This window comes from Ceratotherium simum, chromosome 40 (genome assembly GCF_057802395.1).
Source record: "Ceratotherium simum simum isolate JZ-2026a chromosome 40, ASM5780239v1, whole genome shotgun sequence".
NCBI lineage: Eukaryota > Metazoa > Chordata > Mammalia > Perissodactyla > Rhinocerotidae > Ceratotherium > Ceratotherium simum.
Window position 1 is genome coordinate 6,873,799 of NC_141939.1, and position 17,087 is coordinate 6,890,885.

The 17,087-nt window shown below is 39.8% G+C and overlaps 1 protein-coding gene across 2 annotated transcripts in view; it reads right to left on the bottom strand.

The window, feature by feature from the left end:
- The window catches only part of AFF3 (ALF transcription elongation factor 3), a 526,894-nt gene that overhangs the window by 420,976 nt on the left and 88,831 nt on the right, over positions 1-17,087 (bottom strand). For both annotated transcript variants that reach the window (XM_087426220.1, XM_087426221.1), the window contains 3 exons: positions 15,306-15,426; positions 13,738-14,050; positions 13,223-13,608 (listed from right to left, as the gene is read on the bottom strand). In XM_087426220.1, coding sequence (XP_087282346.1) covers positions 13,223-13,608; positions 13,738-14,050; positions 15,306-15,426 — 820 coding nt within the window. The remainder of the gene's footprint in view (positions 1-13,222; positions 13,609-13,737; positions 14,051-15,305; positions 15,427-17,087) is intronic.

The following is a 17,087-nucleotide window of genomic DNA, read 5'->3' on the forward strand; positions in this document are numbered from 1 at the left end:
TAAAGAGAAAGAGAGGTGAAGAAAGAGAGAATATTATCTGGAATGAAGTTCATCTTATGTTTGTCATTTTTTTTTTCTGGATGGTGGGATTTGAGCTGATTTCTACATTTCATTTTTCTTCATTATTTAAATTATTTAAATGAGCATGTAAACTGTTAATAAAAACAATGAGTAGGGGCCGGCCCCATGGCTTAGCGGTTAAGTGCACGCCCTCCGCTACTGGCGGCCCGGGGTTCGGATCCCGGGTGCGCACCGACGCACCGCTTCTCCGGCCATGCTGAGGCCGCGTCCCACATACAGCAACTAGAAGGATGTGCAACTATGACGTACAACTATCTACTGGGGCTTTGGGGAAAAAAAAGGAGGAGGATTGGCAATAGATGTTAGCTCAGAGTCAGTCTCCCTCAGCAAAAAGAGGAGGATTGGCACGGATATTAGCTCAGGGCTGATCTTCCTCACAAAAAAAAAAAAAAAAACAATGAGTAATTAAACAGAAAAATATCAAGAATAAGATAGAAAGGAAAGATACCAATATATTAACAATGATCAATTCTAGGTGGTGACTTTTAACTTCCAAGAATTATTTTTTATAAGAGAAATTGGCCTTGAAGGAAGAATTTGGCCGGCAAAATAGGAAAGGATAATACTCCAAGCATAAACCAAGAGAGAAAAGTATGAAAGAAAACGACATGCTTAGGAAATAGCAAGAGGTCTGGTGAGTAGATGGAGATAAAGCCTGCGTCAGATTATATGCTATGCTTGAACTTCATTTTGCCTTTATTCTTTATTTTTGTCATTGATTTACCTAATATCATTCAAACCAGTCAAAGCAGGTTTGTCTCTCTATTTTTCAAGTGCAGAAACTCAATGTCCAGACCTCAGGGACAAAATAATTCAGTACTAGATCTAATAGGACCCCCTTCTAGATGATGGTGCAAAGATGGACAGGAAGGGGACCCTGTCCTCAAGGTGCTTACAATATATGTGAGATCAACAGACACAAAGAAAATAATAATAATTTTTTATTATTAAATTAAAATTATAATTAAAAAATAAATAATAATAAATGGTAGTATAACACACTGACACAACAAGAATTTAGAAGAAAGGAAGCTCTTCGATGGCTGGAGTAGACTGTGAAAGCGGCAGGACTTACACTAGGTCTTGAAGAAAGGATAGAACGTTCTGATTTAAGATTTCCAGTTTCAATAGAAATTGTATTATAGGATCCCTACCTATAGCTATGTCACAATTCCATAAAGATGGAGTATTTATCTTTTTTACTACTGAAATTATAAAGAAAAGATGGACTAATTAATCAGTCCATCCATATGCTGGAATTTGACTATTTGAAAAGATAAATAAGTAAAGACTTACCTTATATCAAAATAAATTCCAGATTGAAAAATTTTCATCTAGTCCCTTTATAGTTTCACACATTAGATTTAACTCTATAATGTATCTACGGAAATAGCCTTTTTAGCCATAATTACAAAGGAAGAGATCAAAAGGAAGATAGAGAGATAGAATATTTAATTTCTCCATTATAAACAAAGATTAATCAACAAACCGGGAGAACTGCTTACAATATAATTAGGCAAGGTCCATTTTCTTAATATTTAATGAACTCAGTAAGAAAAAATACAAACACCTCAACAGAAAAATGGGCAAAGAACATGAACAGAAAATTCACAAAAGATTATACATGATAAGCTTTTGTTCATTTTGGAATTATAAATTAGATGTATAAGAATTTTTCCTTGAAAAATATCATATCCACACAAAATTTATTTATAAGGCTATTCATTGCAGAATAATTTACGATAGTGAGAAAACTGAAAACAGCTTAAATGCTCAACAAAAGTATTATGTAAATAAATTATGGTACCTCTATAGGATAAAGCCATTGAAATTTCACAACTAAATGAGATACAAAGGTCATACACTGAATGTTGCCAAAGACTATTCAGTGACTTGGTAAAGTGATTATGGTGTGTAAGGAAAATAAACTGGCAAACAACCATATGTAATCACTTCATTCCAACTCAATAAAGAAGGTATAAGTATAGAAAAAGAACAGAGGGATCTATACCAAAATGTTAATTGTGATTATTTCCAGATTGCAGGATTACAGGCGACTGTTTTTCTCCTTTATGCTCTTAATTTTATCCAAATTTTTACAATGAAGACATATTACTTTCAAAATCTGTGCTGCCCTTTGCAGCAAAACTTCTGGAAAGAGTTGTCTATACTTAATGTCTCTAATTCCTCTTCTTGATTCTCTCTTAAACCCAAACAGTCTTTGGCCCCAAAAAGTTTCCTTGAGGTAACTGGTGACTTTCCTGTTACTAAATCCAAGATCAGCAGAATTGACACTGGTGATAATTCCCTTCCCTTCTCCATATCCTCTTTCCTTGTGGCTTCTAGATACTACACTGTTTTATTCCTCCCTACTGACCCCTTCTTCTCTGTCTCCCTTGCTAGTTCCTTCTCTTTTCACTAACCCCTTGATGTAGGGATCCAAGAGGCTGACCCCTCTTCTTTAGCTACACTCACTCCCTGGGCAGCGTCATCCAGCCTCAAGGCATTAGATACCACCCGTATGCCAACAACTCCCAAATCGATATCTCCAGCCCAGATACAGATTTCTTTCTCTACCAAACTCCAGACATGTGGCTTCAATCCGTGTGCCTACTCATCTCCACTCGGATGTCCAACAGACACCTCAAACTCAATAAGCCCCAATGAACTCTTGCTCTTCCCCTCCGAAACCCGCCTCACATATAGCTTTCCCCACCTCAGGTGACAGCAGCTTCTTCCTTTCAGTTGCTCAGGTCGAAAATCTGTCCTCAATTCCTCTCCGTCTGTCATCCAAGCAGTCAGCAAACCTTACTGGCTCTCCTTCAAAATATATCCCGAATCCAACCTTCTCATCACCTTTGCTACCACCGTGGTCCTAACCATTACCATCTCTCCCCTAGATTAGTGCAATAATCCGCCAGCTGATCTCTTGCTTCTATCCCGGCCCCCTTACACTTTATTCTCAACACGACTACCACACTGATATTTTTAATACCCAAGTCAGATCATGAATCTTTCTGCTCAAAACCCATCAATGGCTCTCCTTTCTCACTTACAGGGAAGCCAAAGTCCTTACTACGGCCTACAAGGCCTTACATGATCTGGGTTCCTCCCCCATTTCCTCCCTTCTCATACACTCCACGCCAGCATACCGCCTTCCTGCTATTCCAGGGCGAGGAGGCACCTTCGTACTTGGGCCTTTGCTCTAGCTAACCACTCTATCTACCCGACACTTCTTTCTCCACAAGTCTTCCTGGCGAACTCCCTTGTGTCCTTGACTCACTTTCTTCTTGCTCAAGTCTCACTTTCTTAATGAGCACTGCCCTACCCACCCCTTTTAATATTGCAACTTGATCCTTACCCTCCAACCCTATGTTCATCCCCAGTCCCCTTAATTCTGCTCTGCTTTTTCCTTTTCCTATAATACTTATCATAAAGTATAAAAGATTAAAAATCAAAATGGAAAGGAGTAATTTAGACAGGCTACGATGAAGCAAGGAAGGTTACTCTGAAAACTCATGCTTAAACATACTTTAATGCCTATCTGGAAAAGGGTGGCATGACCCTGCGTGAGGTACTGTCCAGAGGGACACAGTGAGGACCTAACCTACAAGAATTAAGAAGAAGAATAAACAAAATTGAGACCTTACGTAAGGAAGGGTGAGAGCAGTCCAAAGACAGGAAGGCTACCCCGTGAGGTTATAAGTTCCCTCTTGAAGCTGTGCAGTTTGAGCACAGAGAAGATGAGACTTGAGAGGGATGTCACAGAGAGGAGTCAAACATCCCACAGGGGGTTTGAAGGAGACTTTCCATCACCGACGCTCTGTCTGTGAAGTTTTCAACACATCCAAGAATTGGGGGAGGAGAGTAGCTGATAAATAGCTGAATGTGTAGATTTTTCTATTTTCCACTCTGTATCTTTCTGTCACACAGATAAGGCGGTCAACCTTTCACTGCAATATTAAAGGCATACCAAGGGCTACGTGGACCCAAATACTATGTAACCAGAACTATTCCTAAAGGATATGTCTGTAAGACCACAAATAAACAGATCTCTGGATAAATATGTGGATTATGTTTGCATACATTATGAAACAATGCATTACCCTGAGTATCCGAAAAAGGAATCGTGACAGAATCAGGAGCAATGAAGCACAAAATGACATGCAGAGAAAAAGAACCAGTGGACATTCTGGGAATCAGTACCCATTGGAATCAAGGGGTGTCTCTAAGAACTCCAGGTATTCAAGGCTATTTTTTTGTGTGTGTGAGGAAAATTAGCCCTGAGCTAATATCTGTTGCCAATCCTCCTTTTTGCTGAGGAAGATTGGCCCTGGGCTAACATCCGTGCCCATCTTCCTCTACTTTTTTTTGTTGTTGTTGTTAACATGTGGGACGCCTGCCCCACATGGCTTGATAAGCGGTGCGTAGGCCCACGCCCGAGATCCAAACCTGCGAACCCCAGGCTGCCGAAGTGGAGCGTAGGAACTTAACCACTATGCCACCAGGACAGCCCCCCATTCTAGGCTATTTTAAGGCCATTAGAACTTAATTCATGTGGCAGAAAGGCTGAAAACGCGAGCTCTTCCCTACCGTCCCGGTCCCTCTCCTCACCTCACCTCCTCAGTCCACGTCCTGTTGCTACATTCACGTCATGTGGCCCGAGAAGAGGAGCATCTGCCTCCACCACACACACAGCACAGCACACACACAGCACACCACACACACTGCCCCCAAGCCAGGGCTTCCGTTCATGAAAACCAAACAAAAGAGAACAAGGAAAAAGAGGCAGGGCACACAACATCCCTGGCAGAGCCACTGCCTGCTGTAGCTTTTGTTTCTGAGGCCAGCATAGAGCTCTATGGTTTATTTCACATGGGCTGTGTTTACATACATCAGTAAATATGGTTCCCATTTCTCTTTGTAACAGGAGCTATAAACTATATGTTGCAAGTGTTTGGCTACTCTCTTCCCATAAAAGATTTGGCAGGAATTACTGAGGCCCCAACGAGAGGAGGTCAGTGGTTGGAGCTGAGTGACTTCCTTCACCCACATCCTTAAATTAATTAACTAATTCAACAAATATCTATTAAACACAAACTATGCACCAGGCACAGTTAGGGATGCTTCAGTAAACAAAGTAGTAACAACAAAACAAAAATCTTTGCCTTTATGGCATTCATGTTCTAGTGAATTTCACCCACCTTACCTCAATTTCCCAATTCTGAGCTCTCAAACCATCTAGGGTTGAGCATATTAGAAGGTAAATGCGAAGCAACCAGAACTACTATAAATGATTTTAATAATAATTATGAGTTGTTATTACTATTATGGATTTTTTTGAGTGCTTACTATGTACCAGCCACTATTCTAAACACTGTACAAGTACTAACTTACTAAATAGCCATAAAAATCCTATTAATAGGTACTGTTACACTGAATTGTGTCCCTCAGAATTTTAAATTTTAGATGGAGACAGGGTCTTCACAAAGGTAATTAAGTTAAAATGAGGTCATTAGGGTGAGTCCTAATCCAATATAACTGAAGTCCTTACAAAAAGGGGAAATTTGGACAGACACACACATAGAGGGAAGACAATGTAAAGACACAGGGAGAAGACAGCCATCTACAAGCCAAGGAAAGAGGCCAGGAATAGATTCTCTCTCATAGCCCTCAGAAGAAACCAACCCTGCTGACACCTTAATTTTGGGGTTCTAGCCTCCAGAACCATGAGACAATTAATTTCTGCTGTTCTAAGCCAACCAATTTGTGGTACTTTATGACAGCAGCCCTAGCAAACCAACAAAGGTACAATCATGATTCCCTGTCACAGATAAAGCCATTGAGACACAACGTCATCTGGCTAGCAAATGGAGTGCGAGTCAAACTCAGACAACCTAGCTCCAGAGACTACACTCCATGATGCTCTAAAATCGGGCCAATTACTGCAGAGGTGGGTCCCAGTCAATATCACTTCTGAAAGTGTCTGTTGGTACTGAAGCCTGACCTTTGGTCAAAATATGAAAACGCAATGTCCACGGGTGGTCACCAGGCTGCTCACCACATGTGCAGCTACAGAATGGAATTTATAAACAGCACTGGGAGACCTCACTTTCACCTACTACAAAAGTATCGCCAATGCTTCTTCATCGTGTGGATAAGTGAGTCCACTGCTCAGCCCAATTAACCATGTTATCTAATACTTTGTGGCTTCAAAGAGATCTATTTCAATGAGTCATTCTAAATACTTACTACCAGAAAATTTTAACATTTTTCCTCAGCCCAAATCTTGCTGATTTTATATATCATTTAACTGGAAATAACGCTCAAGTGTGATATGTTTCACTACAGATAACAGTCGCTCAGAAAAGCCAAACACACAGAATAAGAAAATTTGATCCCAGTCTTGGCAATAAAATCTCAGGAGGGGGCTCAGCCTTAAATAAGGGAGAATCATGCCGCTCGGGCTTTGCAATATTAATCCAGGAAAATCTCAGTCTTCAAGATTTCATTTATTTCTAACAAATAAATACAAAAGAACTTTCAGAATTTCATTTTTCTTTCTCCCACCTCATCTCTCTGCCTCTCTCTCTCCAGCTCTCTCACACACACACACAAAACCACTTCCAATAATATCCTCATTTTTAAATCTTGTTTGCTTTTGTTGTTTCACAGGCACTTCTAATAAGAATAATGTAGCCAATGTTTACCAAATGCTTACTATATTATCACTGTGCTAAGCACATTACATACTTCATCTCATCTATTCCTCCTTCCGATGACTCTGCCAAATAGATGTTATCATTTTCTCCACTTCACATACAAGGAAACCGAGGCCTGGCAAAGTTAAACTGCTTGCTCCCGGCCACATGGCTAACGAGGGGCAGAGCCAGGATTTGAACCTCGTCCTTGCTTGTCTGCAGAGCCACGATCATTCCACTGTGTTCTACACCTGCCCTGTGTATCTGAAAGCTTACACACGATTTCCAACCAAAAAAGGATAAAATAAAAAGAAGAGGCTTTTCTCATTGCACTATTTACTGACACTTTTTCCAGGGTGGAAGAGATACCAGCTCACACATCAGCTTTCCAAGTGACTCCAAACACAGAGGCCTCCATCTCTGATTAGACCAGATTTGGAGTCAACACACATAAGGTTGCAATTTAAGGGAAAACAGCCCTGTAATCTGTCCAGATGCTTTTTAGGGGAGGTAGCTTTATGAGAACTGAGAAAATACACAGGAAAAATAAAGTGGAGTTTGCTAATAGCCTCCCTCCAGGTCCTGCCCCCAATGCCTCCATCTTGGGAGTAGTTTCTCACCTTATGGCTAGAAAGCTTGGCTTTATAATATGAATCTAGAGGAGGCCAGAGAGGAAAGGGAACAGAAGAGGACACCAGCACCTTCGCACAGCAGGACACATTTTAATATGCTTTCTTCAAATTTTTCAATAAAGAGTTATAGAAACTGAAGTTATTTTTAAGTGATTAAGTGCTTTTCCTTTGAGGGCCCAGCTGGCTGAACATAAAGGACCAAAAAATATGGAAACATTTCCACTTGCCAGCCTTCATTACTACCTTCAGAACAACCCTTCTATACGACGGAAAGGAAGTGTTTTCACCCAGCATCTGAGACCACAGTTGTGAGTCTTCACTCTTCTAAGTCTACATGGGACACGGTCCCCAGGTCCTCGCTAAGAGAATGAGGGACATGTACTATGTGAAGAAAAGGAAGGGCAGAGTAAGCATCTGTGCTGTTCCTAAGCCACACTGTCCCACAGGACGTGGGCTCTGTCTGCAACGGGTGAAGGAAGATGGAGGTGATCGTGATGGGGAGGAGGAGACCAGCACAGACAGGGAAACCAAGTCTCCAGGCTGGCCACACCCTCATTTCATCAATGAGCAATCAGATAGCGCATTTGAATTTGAAAACATTATACATCTCAAACGTAATTAAGAAATGTAGACTGGCATGAATATGGAATGTACACATTGCTTTGCAGATGCCTTTTTCGTCTGACAGGCTGGTGCCAACTTTAATTTGGAAGAAATCCATTTTCATACAAAGGTAACCAAGAGTGACAGGAAATAGGAAGCCTACATCATTTATCTTCTGTGAACTTAAAAAAAAAACATCAGTTAATTGCCTTTCTAGGAAGCTATTTTGTGCAATCACGGTGCTTTATCTTTCTGCTCTTATTCGTGGTATAAATGGTGATTTTAGCATGTCCATTATGAAAATGTTATAATTAATCAATACATCTTAAACTATTTAATTACTTATTTTAACAAATAAAATTCTAATGAACCAAAAATGGTTACTCTGTTCTTGTGGATGTATTATCAATCACTAATAAAACTCCTAATATTAATTAGGAGTTAATTAGTTTTAAATAGACTCCAGTCTATTAATTGATAGTCAAATTTAGGTGTCTCTTTCCTTATCACTGACTAAGCTAAGGGTGGCAGCTACTGGCTTCCATCCTTCCCTGGCTTTTCAAATGCGTTCTATTCCCAGCCATCAGAGCCCTCTGCAAGAGCAGTTTCAAATCATTGCTATTTATTAAATTAGTAGCAAACAGAAACTAAAATATGCATGTTTTAGAATACTACTACTGAGGCTGTAATTTATCAAACAAACTGATTTCACAGCCTGTGATACCCATATTTTGTCTCAATGGCACTGCATATTAGGCTTTTTCATAGCATTGTCCCATTTTTGCCTTGCCTATATTACCTAGCATATAAATACGTATTTTAAATTCTACCAAGTTCGATGCTAATATAAAGCCCTATTTTCTAATCTAAAATTATCATTTTAACAATAATTTCTTATTATTCCATGATCCAAAGACAGATACACCATGAAGCTAATGACGCTTCTGAGCCTCTTAGAGATTCCTCCAAGGCCCCAGGAGGCACGCTAGCAACGTGTTAATACATGTTTTTGCAAAAATTTCAAGTGTACAGTATTTTTCTATTCCTTTTTTCCTAAAGAGGATCCCGAGGACAGTATAAATTTTAGGTCCCACAAAACCTCTCCCCGCCCGTCTAGGTTAACAGTCCCCAATGTCTGGATCTTCAATTACATGTTAAGGGCAAAACATTAATTTTGTGCATGTGTGTGAAACAAAAAATAATCCACTTCAACTGGAAATAAGATTTAGTGTGCTCTACCCTAGAACGTTCTAGAACGCATGCTTCAGTCATTCTTTAAGTCCCTTGTCTCTCACCTAACATAGTAACCCTTCCAAGTGATACTCCAGGGAAGGGTCACTTAATGAGGGGTGGTGTCAAGAATACAAGACTCAGCTATAACAACGAAAATATGTTTTTCATTCAACACAAAACTGAGTTGGGAAAACCCAGCCAAGAGGCAGGTGTATCAGTTAAGGAATTCCCTTGAGGTCTTTAACTTTTACATCAAATTGCACTGAATTTTTTTTTTTACACTAATTACCTATTATTGAAGACTAAAAAATTATAACAAATCATTCACCACGGCAGCAAATAGAGTGCAGATGTTGCAAGGGAAAGAATAAAGAATTTATGAAGTATAAAATAAGGCAAAAGAGACTCTCAATTTTTAAAGATAACAGAGAATATTTTTCCACGACACGGATTGTGAAGGTGAGGGAATTTTCCTAGGGCCAATTTTAAATTTAGTTTGGACTGTAAGTGAGAGAAATTGCAAATTAAAAGCTAAGTGCCAGGGCTGGCCCTGTGGCTTAGCGGTTAAGTGCGCGCGCTCTGCTGCTGGCGGCCCGGGTTCGGATCCCGGGCGCGCACCGACGCACCGCTTCTCCGGCCATGCTGAGGCCACGTCCCACATACAGCAACTAGAAGGATGTGCCGCTATGACATACAACTATCTACTGGGGCTTTGGGGGAAAAAAATAAATAAAATTAAAAAAAAAAAAAAAGCTAAGTGCCGGAGTCTCACTTATTCAATTCATGTAAATTTCTTAGAGGCAGACATCACATCTTAGATTTATTTTTTTAATTTCTCATGTCATATTACACCTAGTCATTGATTTGATTTTCTTATGAGGACTGTACCTACACGATGCCACACAGCCCTAGTTGCACTTCCCTTGTTTTATGTCATTTTACCCGACACTTCTTTCTATTTGTGGAAATACCAAAATCCTGTGGTATTTGTGTAAAAAAAAAATAGGCATTAATATTTTTTAAATTGTTTGCCACATTAAATTGTCTTATTCCCTCCAAAAAATAAAAGCAAATATTCCCTCAGAAGTAAAATCACATTAGTTATAAAATTCTTCAGTTTCCATGTTATGATTGTGGATTTTATAGGAACGCTCTATAAATATTGAATGATGTACTTGCAAAAGGGTATTTCTTAATCTCTTGGAGTACTATAAACAAAAAAAAAACCTTTGAGTTTGAAGGACAGGAAATAAATACAACTTACAAACACCACCCTGCTGCCAACTAGGAAAGAGTTATTTTCTTATTATGATAGAGGACTGGTAAAAAATACAAGTGTTACAAGATTCAAATGTCCATATTTTCCAGAATACACAAACCCTTTTGCTAAAATAAGGACTGTATATCCCGCACCCCTTGTTATAACTTGGTTCTATAAACAACACTTCTTCTTACATTTTTCTATCAATGCACGACTGGCTTCTTTGAAGTACTCTGTATAGAATGTTAGGAAGGGATCAGGCTGACTGGTTCAATGTCATGATATGTAGGGTAAATGAAATACTTCCTATATAAAAGCTCTACTTTCTCTCAGTATGACTCTCTATCTCAGGCATTTCCCTCTTTCTGTGATTACTGAACACTAGTACAGCATGGCATTCCCAATCTGGGGTCCTGGAAGGACATCCTGCAAGTGTCCACATTATTAATGACATACCCCAAACGAAAACTGTATAGTTATCTACATAAGGCTGTACTGGCTATCAAAAATTGGCTTTTAACCAGAGCTTTATCGACTCATTGGGTTCCAAAGTAAATAAATAAATTTTTACCCAATAAATTTGAAGTTTCTTTGGTACATAAAAATCAATTTAACAAGGAACCAATTGAGATTAAAATTATAAAGGGATTCCTGGTGATTGTAGTCACCTCTGTTCAAGGATAAGCCATGCTTTATTTGCCAGTACAGATCACTTGATAATGATAACAAAAATCAGAAGGGTCGGCCCAGTGACATAGTGGTTAAGTTCTTGTGCTCGGCTTCAGCCCAGTGACATAGTGGTTAAGTTCTCACGCTCGGCTTCAGCGGCGTGGGGTTCACAGGTTCGAATCCCGGGCACGGACATACACACAGATCATCAAGCCATGGGTAGTGGTGTCCCATATAGGAAAAATAGAGGAAGATGGGCACAGACGTTAGTTCAGGGCTAATCTTCCTCAGCAAAAAAGAGGAGGATTGGCAACAGACGTTAGCTCAGAGCCAATCTTCCTCACCAAAAATAAAAAACAAAAATATCAGAAAGCTTGATGAATTTAGTTTTGTAAGATGGTATCTATGTGTGTTTCCTACAAACTTTTAAACACAAGTGCTTGGGGCTGGCCCCATGGCATAGTGGTTAAGTTTGGCATGCTCTGTTTCGGCGGCCTGGGTTCACAGGTTTGGATTCCGGGTGCAGACCTATACCACTCGTCAGCCATGCTGTGGCAGCGACCCACATACAAAATGGAGGAAGACTGGCACAGATGTTAGTTCAGGGCTAATCTTCCTCAAGCCAAAAAAAAAGAGGAAGATCGGCAACAGATGTTAGCTCAGGGCAAATCTTCCTCAGCCAAAAAACAAAACAAAACACAAATGCTTGAGGAAGTTACATTTTCCATCTATTAATTCCTAAAGAACACTTTATGAGACCCATCATAAATGAATAATCTAAAGAAGTTACCAGTATACATGTCACTTAATTTCCTCATTAGAACCTTTGTAAATATCTCAGAGTAAAAAATCATGTCTTCTGTAAGGGTAATATGATATGTTGATCTCCCAACTGACGTGTGGTGCTTTCCAAGATGACAACACAGAAATGGTTATGCTCAGCCTTGTCAGACGTGAAATGAGAAATGTCAAATCATTTGTTTCATTTGGTTATTAAATCTAATTAAGACAAAATATTCTGGCCACATTGTGACTCCATCTTTAAAAAAGAATACATCAAAAAGAAAAAGAAAACTGAGTAGTTCCTAAGGACAATGTTCTAGGATGCAAATTTTATTTTGGTTAATATATCACAGCAAAACAAAAAAATGTGCAGTCATATTTCTTCTTCATGTGTTCTTGACAACTGTCTTCAATTTGGATTATAGGATGAGACGTGTTTCTCTAAAACAAAACTTCATTTTCTACCCAGATTTACTCTTCAAGTGACTAGTCATGGCCTCTTTGCTACCTATGTGATTTGCTTGTTTTGAATTCTAATATTCCATACATCCAATCTACATATTTTTTAATGTAATGAAGAAATACTTTAGAATAAAATCAAAATGCAAACCAAAAGAATCTGAACTAAAAGATTTGACTCTCTTCATTTAACCTAAGATCACTTTTACAGGACAAGGAGAGTTCTTACTTGATGAACATCAATAAACCTGGATCTTAAATACTATACTATGGATGGGACATCTCATACATTTGAATATTCACCATATTCAATATTGAATCATTTAACAATTACTTTAAAAATCATTATGAGGTGTACTTCGTGAAGTTTGTCTTGGAACATTTCAAAACTGACAAAAATGTTGAATTTCTGAACTCTTTTACATAATAATTAACCTCTTTACATAATAAAAATTATAGACTTCGACGTACTTTTATTTGTAGTCTGTATCTCCATCAACACTGGCTTCTTCACAAAAAAAAAAATCCCTTGGACAATATTGAAGGAGTCATTCCTTCCCGAACTAACACAGACACACAATTGTATTTTTTGATACTTAAAAAATTTTGATTATAATCAACTTGAGATTTTAAGAAATCATTATTTACGTGTACATCCTCCTTTATTGATTACTACAAATCCTACCACATGAAGTCAGTCACACATCGAAATAAAGAAACATGGGATTTGAACTTTCAACTGTCAGGTGGTCACTGAGAACTACTCAGATGCATGTAAGTAATATTGAGAACAGACTCACCTCTCCTTGTTTGGGGATGCTGAACTTGGAAAGCTTGGCCTTGGCTCTGGCAGACTCTGGCTTGGTGGTTGGGACTCCCCTGTATGATGTGCAGTGCACGCTGGCTTCTGTGGATGACTTAAGCTTCGGAGATTCATCAGGAGCCTGATCTTGGCCATCCATTGGCCGCACATATGCAGTTGGTTTCTGCTGGACCACGCTGGGTTTTGAAGCCAGCGATGGAGGAAAGTTCTGAACACAGTGTCCGCTGCCACTGTGCTTGGCTGCCATAGCAGGTGGCCTTTCCTGAGTCTGAAGACCCACCTCTACATTGCACACTTGTTTGGCCCGTGACTGCGGTCTGCCGACACCATCGCCAAGCAAGGTCCTGAGAGAGCCCTGTTGTGCTGAGTTGGAAGAAGAAGAAGAAGAGGAAGATGAGGATGAGGGGCTTGACACACAATAATTAGGGTTTTCATTATGGTTCTTTGGGTTAGCAGATTTGTGAAAATCAAGCAACCTGTGTCCGTGCTTACTTGCTCTCTCTTGGCCATCAGATGGTGGATGCCCAGTCTTCTGCCAGCCCATGGTGCCCCTCTTACTCTGCTGCACGGGGACAGCTACTGGTGTGGAAGATGCAGTGCTACAGACAGACGAGGGCTGGGTCTGGGCTCTTGAATCTGCAACAAAATGTTCATCAATCTTGTTCACAGGAGCCTGAGGAACCCCAGGTTTGGGAACACCAACGAGATGACTCTGATTAGATCTATCAGTTAAAAAGTCTTTCATTTCATCATAATTGCCTAAAGTATTCTGGAGCCGGTTGGAGAGCTCATCCCCCTTGTTAGTCTGGAGAAAGAAAAACACAACATCCACCCAATTGTTAGAGAAAACAGAAATATGAGAAATAATGGAGAGGTATCTTTATCGATTGCAGAGCCAGGGTTCAGAACGAGAGCTGAGAGATGAAATAAAAATCGTCATCTCTGAAGACGTCTGTCAGCACTGTGCATGGCACCAGAACCAGAAAGCTGTTAACGGCCTCAGAGTGCACAAAAAGGGACTCTATCCTTGGTGCTGTGCTGCGCTAAGGAAATCAGAAAATTTACTACTGCGGCTTCACAAAATGGTCTGGATTAAGGTTTGCCGGGACTGGATTTTCTTTTCTATTTTGTAGTTCCATTGGAAGCTTTGCCTCAAAGTTCAGATTTGGCTCAAATAGTTCTGCTCCCAATTTCTAAATATATAATTATTCTTGTCAGAAACCCAGAGTGACAGGCAGAAGAAGTCAGAGAGAAGCTTAAAATGAACATGGGACTAAATGTGCAAGAAGCTACCAGCCTGAACTATCCATAGCTCCACACAACCTAAGATATTAGTGAAATCTGGGAACATATTTCATTTTGGAAGAGATGTTATATTTCTGGCCTTTGGTATAAATGAGAAACAATCCAACAGTTTCTCTCTTATTGGCCCTATAAGGTACCCTGATCCTAACATGATTCATGTGCGACAAATATGTAACCCAATCTCTTCTTGTTTCCTAATAGCTTAGAAAAGGTAACAAATGGCATTGACTGTGAAAATCAATGCAGAGACGAAGTCTATATTATTGATAAAAATCACAGCAAGCAGATCTCAATATTAAGCAAAAGTTACATTTTACTGAGGGAGTAGCCAATAAAGACAATCTCCTAAAATACACCAAGATTTGTGGGGGGGCCGGCCCCGTGGCTTAGCGGTTAAGTGCGCGTGCTCCACTGCTAGAGGCCTGGGTTGGGATCCCGGGCACGCACCAAGGCACTGCTTCTCCGGCCATGCTGAGGCCGCGTCCCACATACAGCAACTAGAAGGATGTGCAACTATGACATACAACTATCTACTGGGGCTTTGGGGGAAAAAAATAAATAAATAAAATCTTTAAAAAAAAAAAAAAAGATTTGTGGGGGAATGACCCCATTCTTAGCGGTCAAGTTGTCTTTCCTGGGCTGAACAGGCAGAAAACTAACTGAAGTTTGGTTGGTCAACTCTTCTAGTCAAGTCTGTCATCATGGGGGTAAGGGTACAAGTGAGGGGTGGAAATGAACAACTGAAAACCATCTACCTTGTAGGGTTCACTGAAGAGAGAGTAACTCGAATTAAATGTGCCATCATCCTGTTGCGTTTCCTGATTTCTTCTTTCTCGTTCTTTCCTCCGTAACACATTTCTATCTGGTTCATAGACACTGTATCAGGAGAAAGAGAAGAGAACAACCACATGCGAAAAAATGAAGGCTAAAGCCCCATCTAACATTCACCGGAGTACAGAAGTCTGGTTCATGGACAGATGGCGACGATAACAAGATGAATCAGATCAAAGCCAGTCTAATCAAGCAGTTCCAGCTCAGGTGTCTGATAATTACATTCTTCAGGAGGGAAAAAATCCTTAGGACAAGTTCCAACCAGTACTAGACCTCTCTGCCTGAAATGTGAAAGAGGAAGTATCTAAGCAACTTGGACAGGAGAAGACTGAAAGTAATGTTAAGGCAGATGGTAATTACAGCGATGTGTAAATAGAAATCATGAGTGTATTTTCTCTTATGACATAGTCCCTGAGTGTTAGATGGGAATGCCTCCGTTCTTTTCTTTCCTATTTTTTTGCATGGCTGTGTTTCTGTAGTGATTCTTTCATTAACTAGCTCCCTAAAGAGCTGTTCAGATTCTATGCTGCACTGGTGTTCACAGTTATGAGCCTTCTTCTGATCTCTGCTAATCAGTCAGGTCGTCAAACTACTACTGCATCAATACTTCCCTCTGATATACTTGACACTATCACTCCTCCTAACTATGAAAAATGTGCCAGGAGGAAGGGGCGCAGGCAACAAAGAGAGAGAACGGAAATTGAATTATGGTGTGTCTTCACAGAACTCAGCCTTTTTGTTGAAGAAAATTAATATCCATTCTCCTAAAATACAATTATGAAGTGACCAGACACCAGATAACTAGAAGGACTAAGAAAGAAATAGTGTTCCTTCCTCCTATTAAGGAGAAAATAAAGGGGCTAATTCAACTAAGAAGAAGGAAGTGACCCATTTACTGATGGAAGGAAATATGCTTGTTTTTTCAACTCCCTAGATAAAGAAATCTTGCCTCAGTGTAGACAACAGAACTAAGACTGCCAGTTGTAAAGAACTGACATGTCCCTCAAAATGAGCACGATCTTCATTTCCCAGCAGAAGCATTTACTTTAAGTGACCTTGTCTTCATTTTGCTTAGAGCTCCCACTCAGTCTAGCGGACAGACGCCTGAGCTGGGAGCCAGGACAACTACCTACTGACTGCGGTCCTCCTACAACCAGCAACACAATGGCAGAAAATCCACACAATCTGTCTGCACCCCAATGTCTTCATATAAAACAGGGATGTTTCGTGGTGTTGCTATATGGTTTAAACGTGAAAGTAATCTATAAAAAGGCTTTGGAATACCTTTAGCTGCCAAAAAATCCAATGTATTGCTATTAAATGTTGTTAATAATAAAAAGGATCTGTGGGTTCAAAGAAACTTATGAAAATAGTGAGGTTTTTTTGTTTTTTTTTAGCTAAATTGCTTTCTTGAGTAAAAGAGAATATTCGTGTCATGTAGCTGTAGAGGACAAAATAAAATGATCATAAAACAAATATTGCTTATCCTCCTAGCTCTGCCCGTGTGGCCAGAATATACTTTAAATTCACTGTCTATGGGGTGATGGTAAATACACTTCTGGCAAGGCTGCGAGAGCACCTAAGGTATTTCACTTAAATTTAAGATTAGGGAATGTTAAAATACCCAGAACATGTAGCCTATTGGCATTTTAATTCATCCTTAGTACATTACCCAAAGTTACTAGATTTGGGAGTCCAACCAGTGA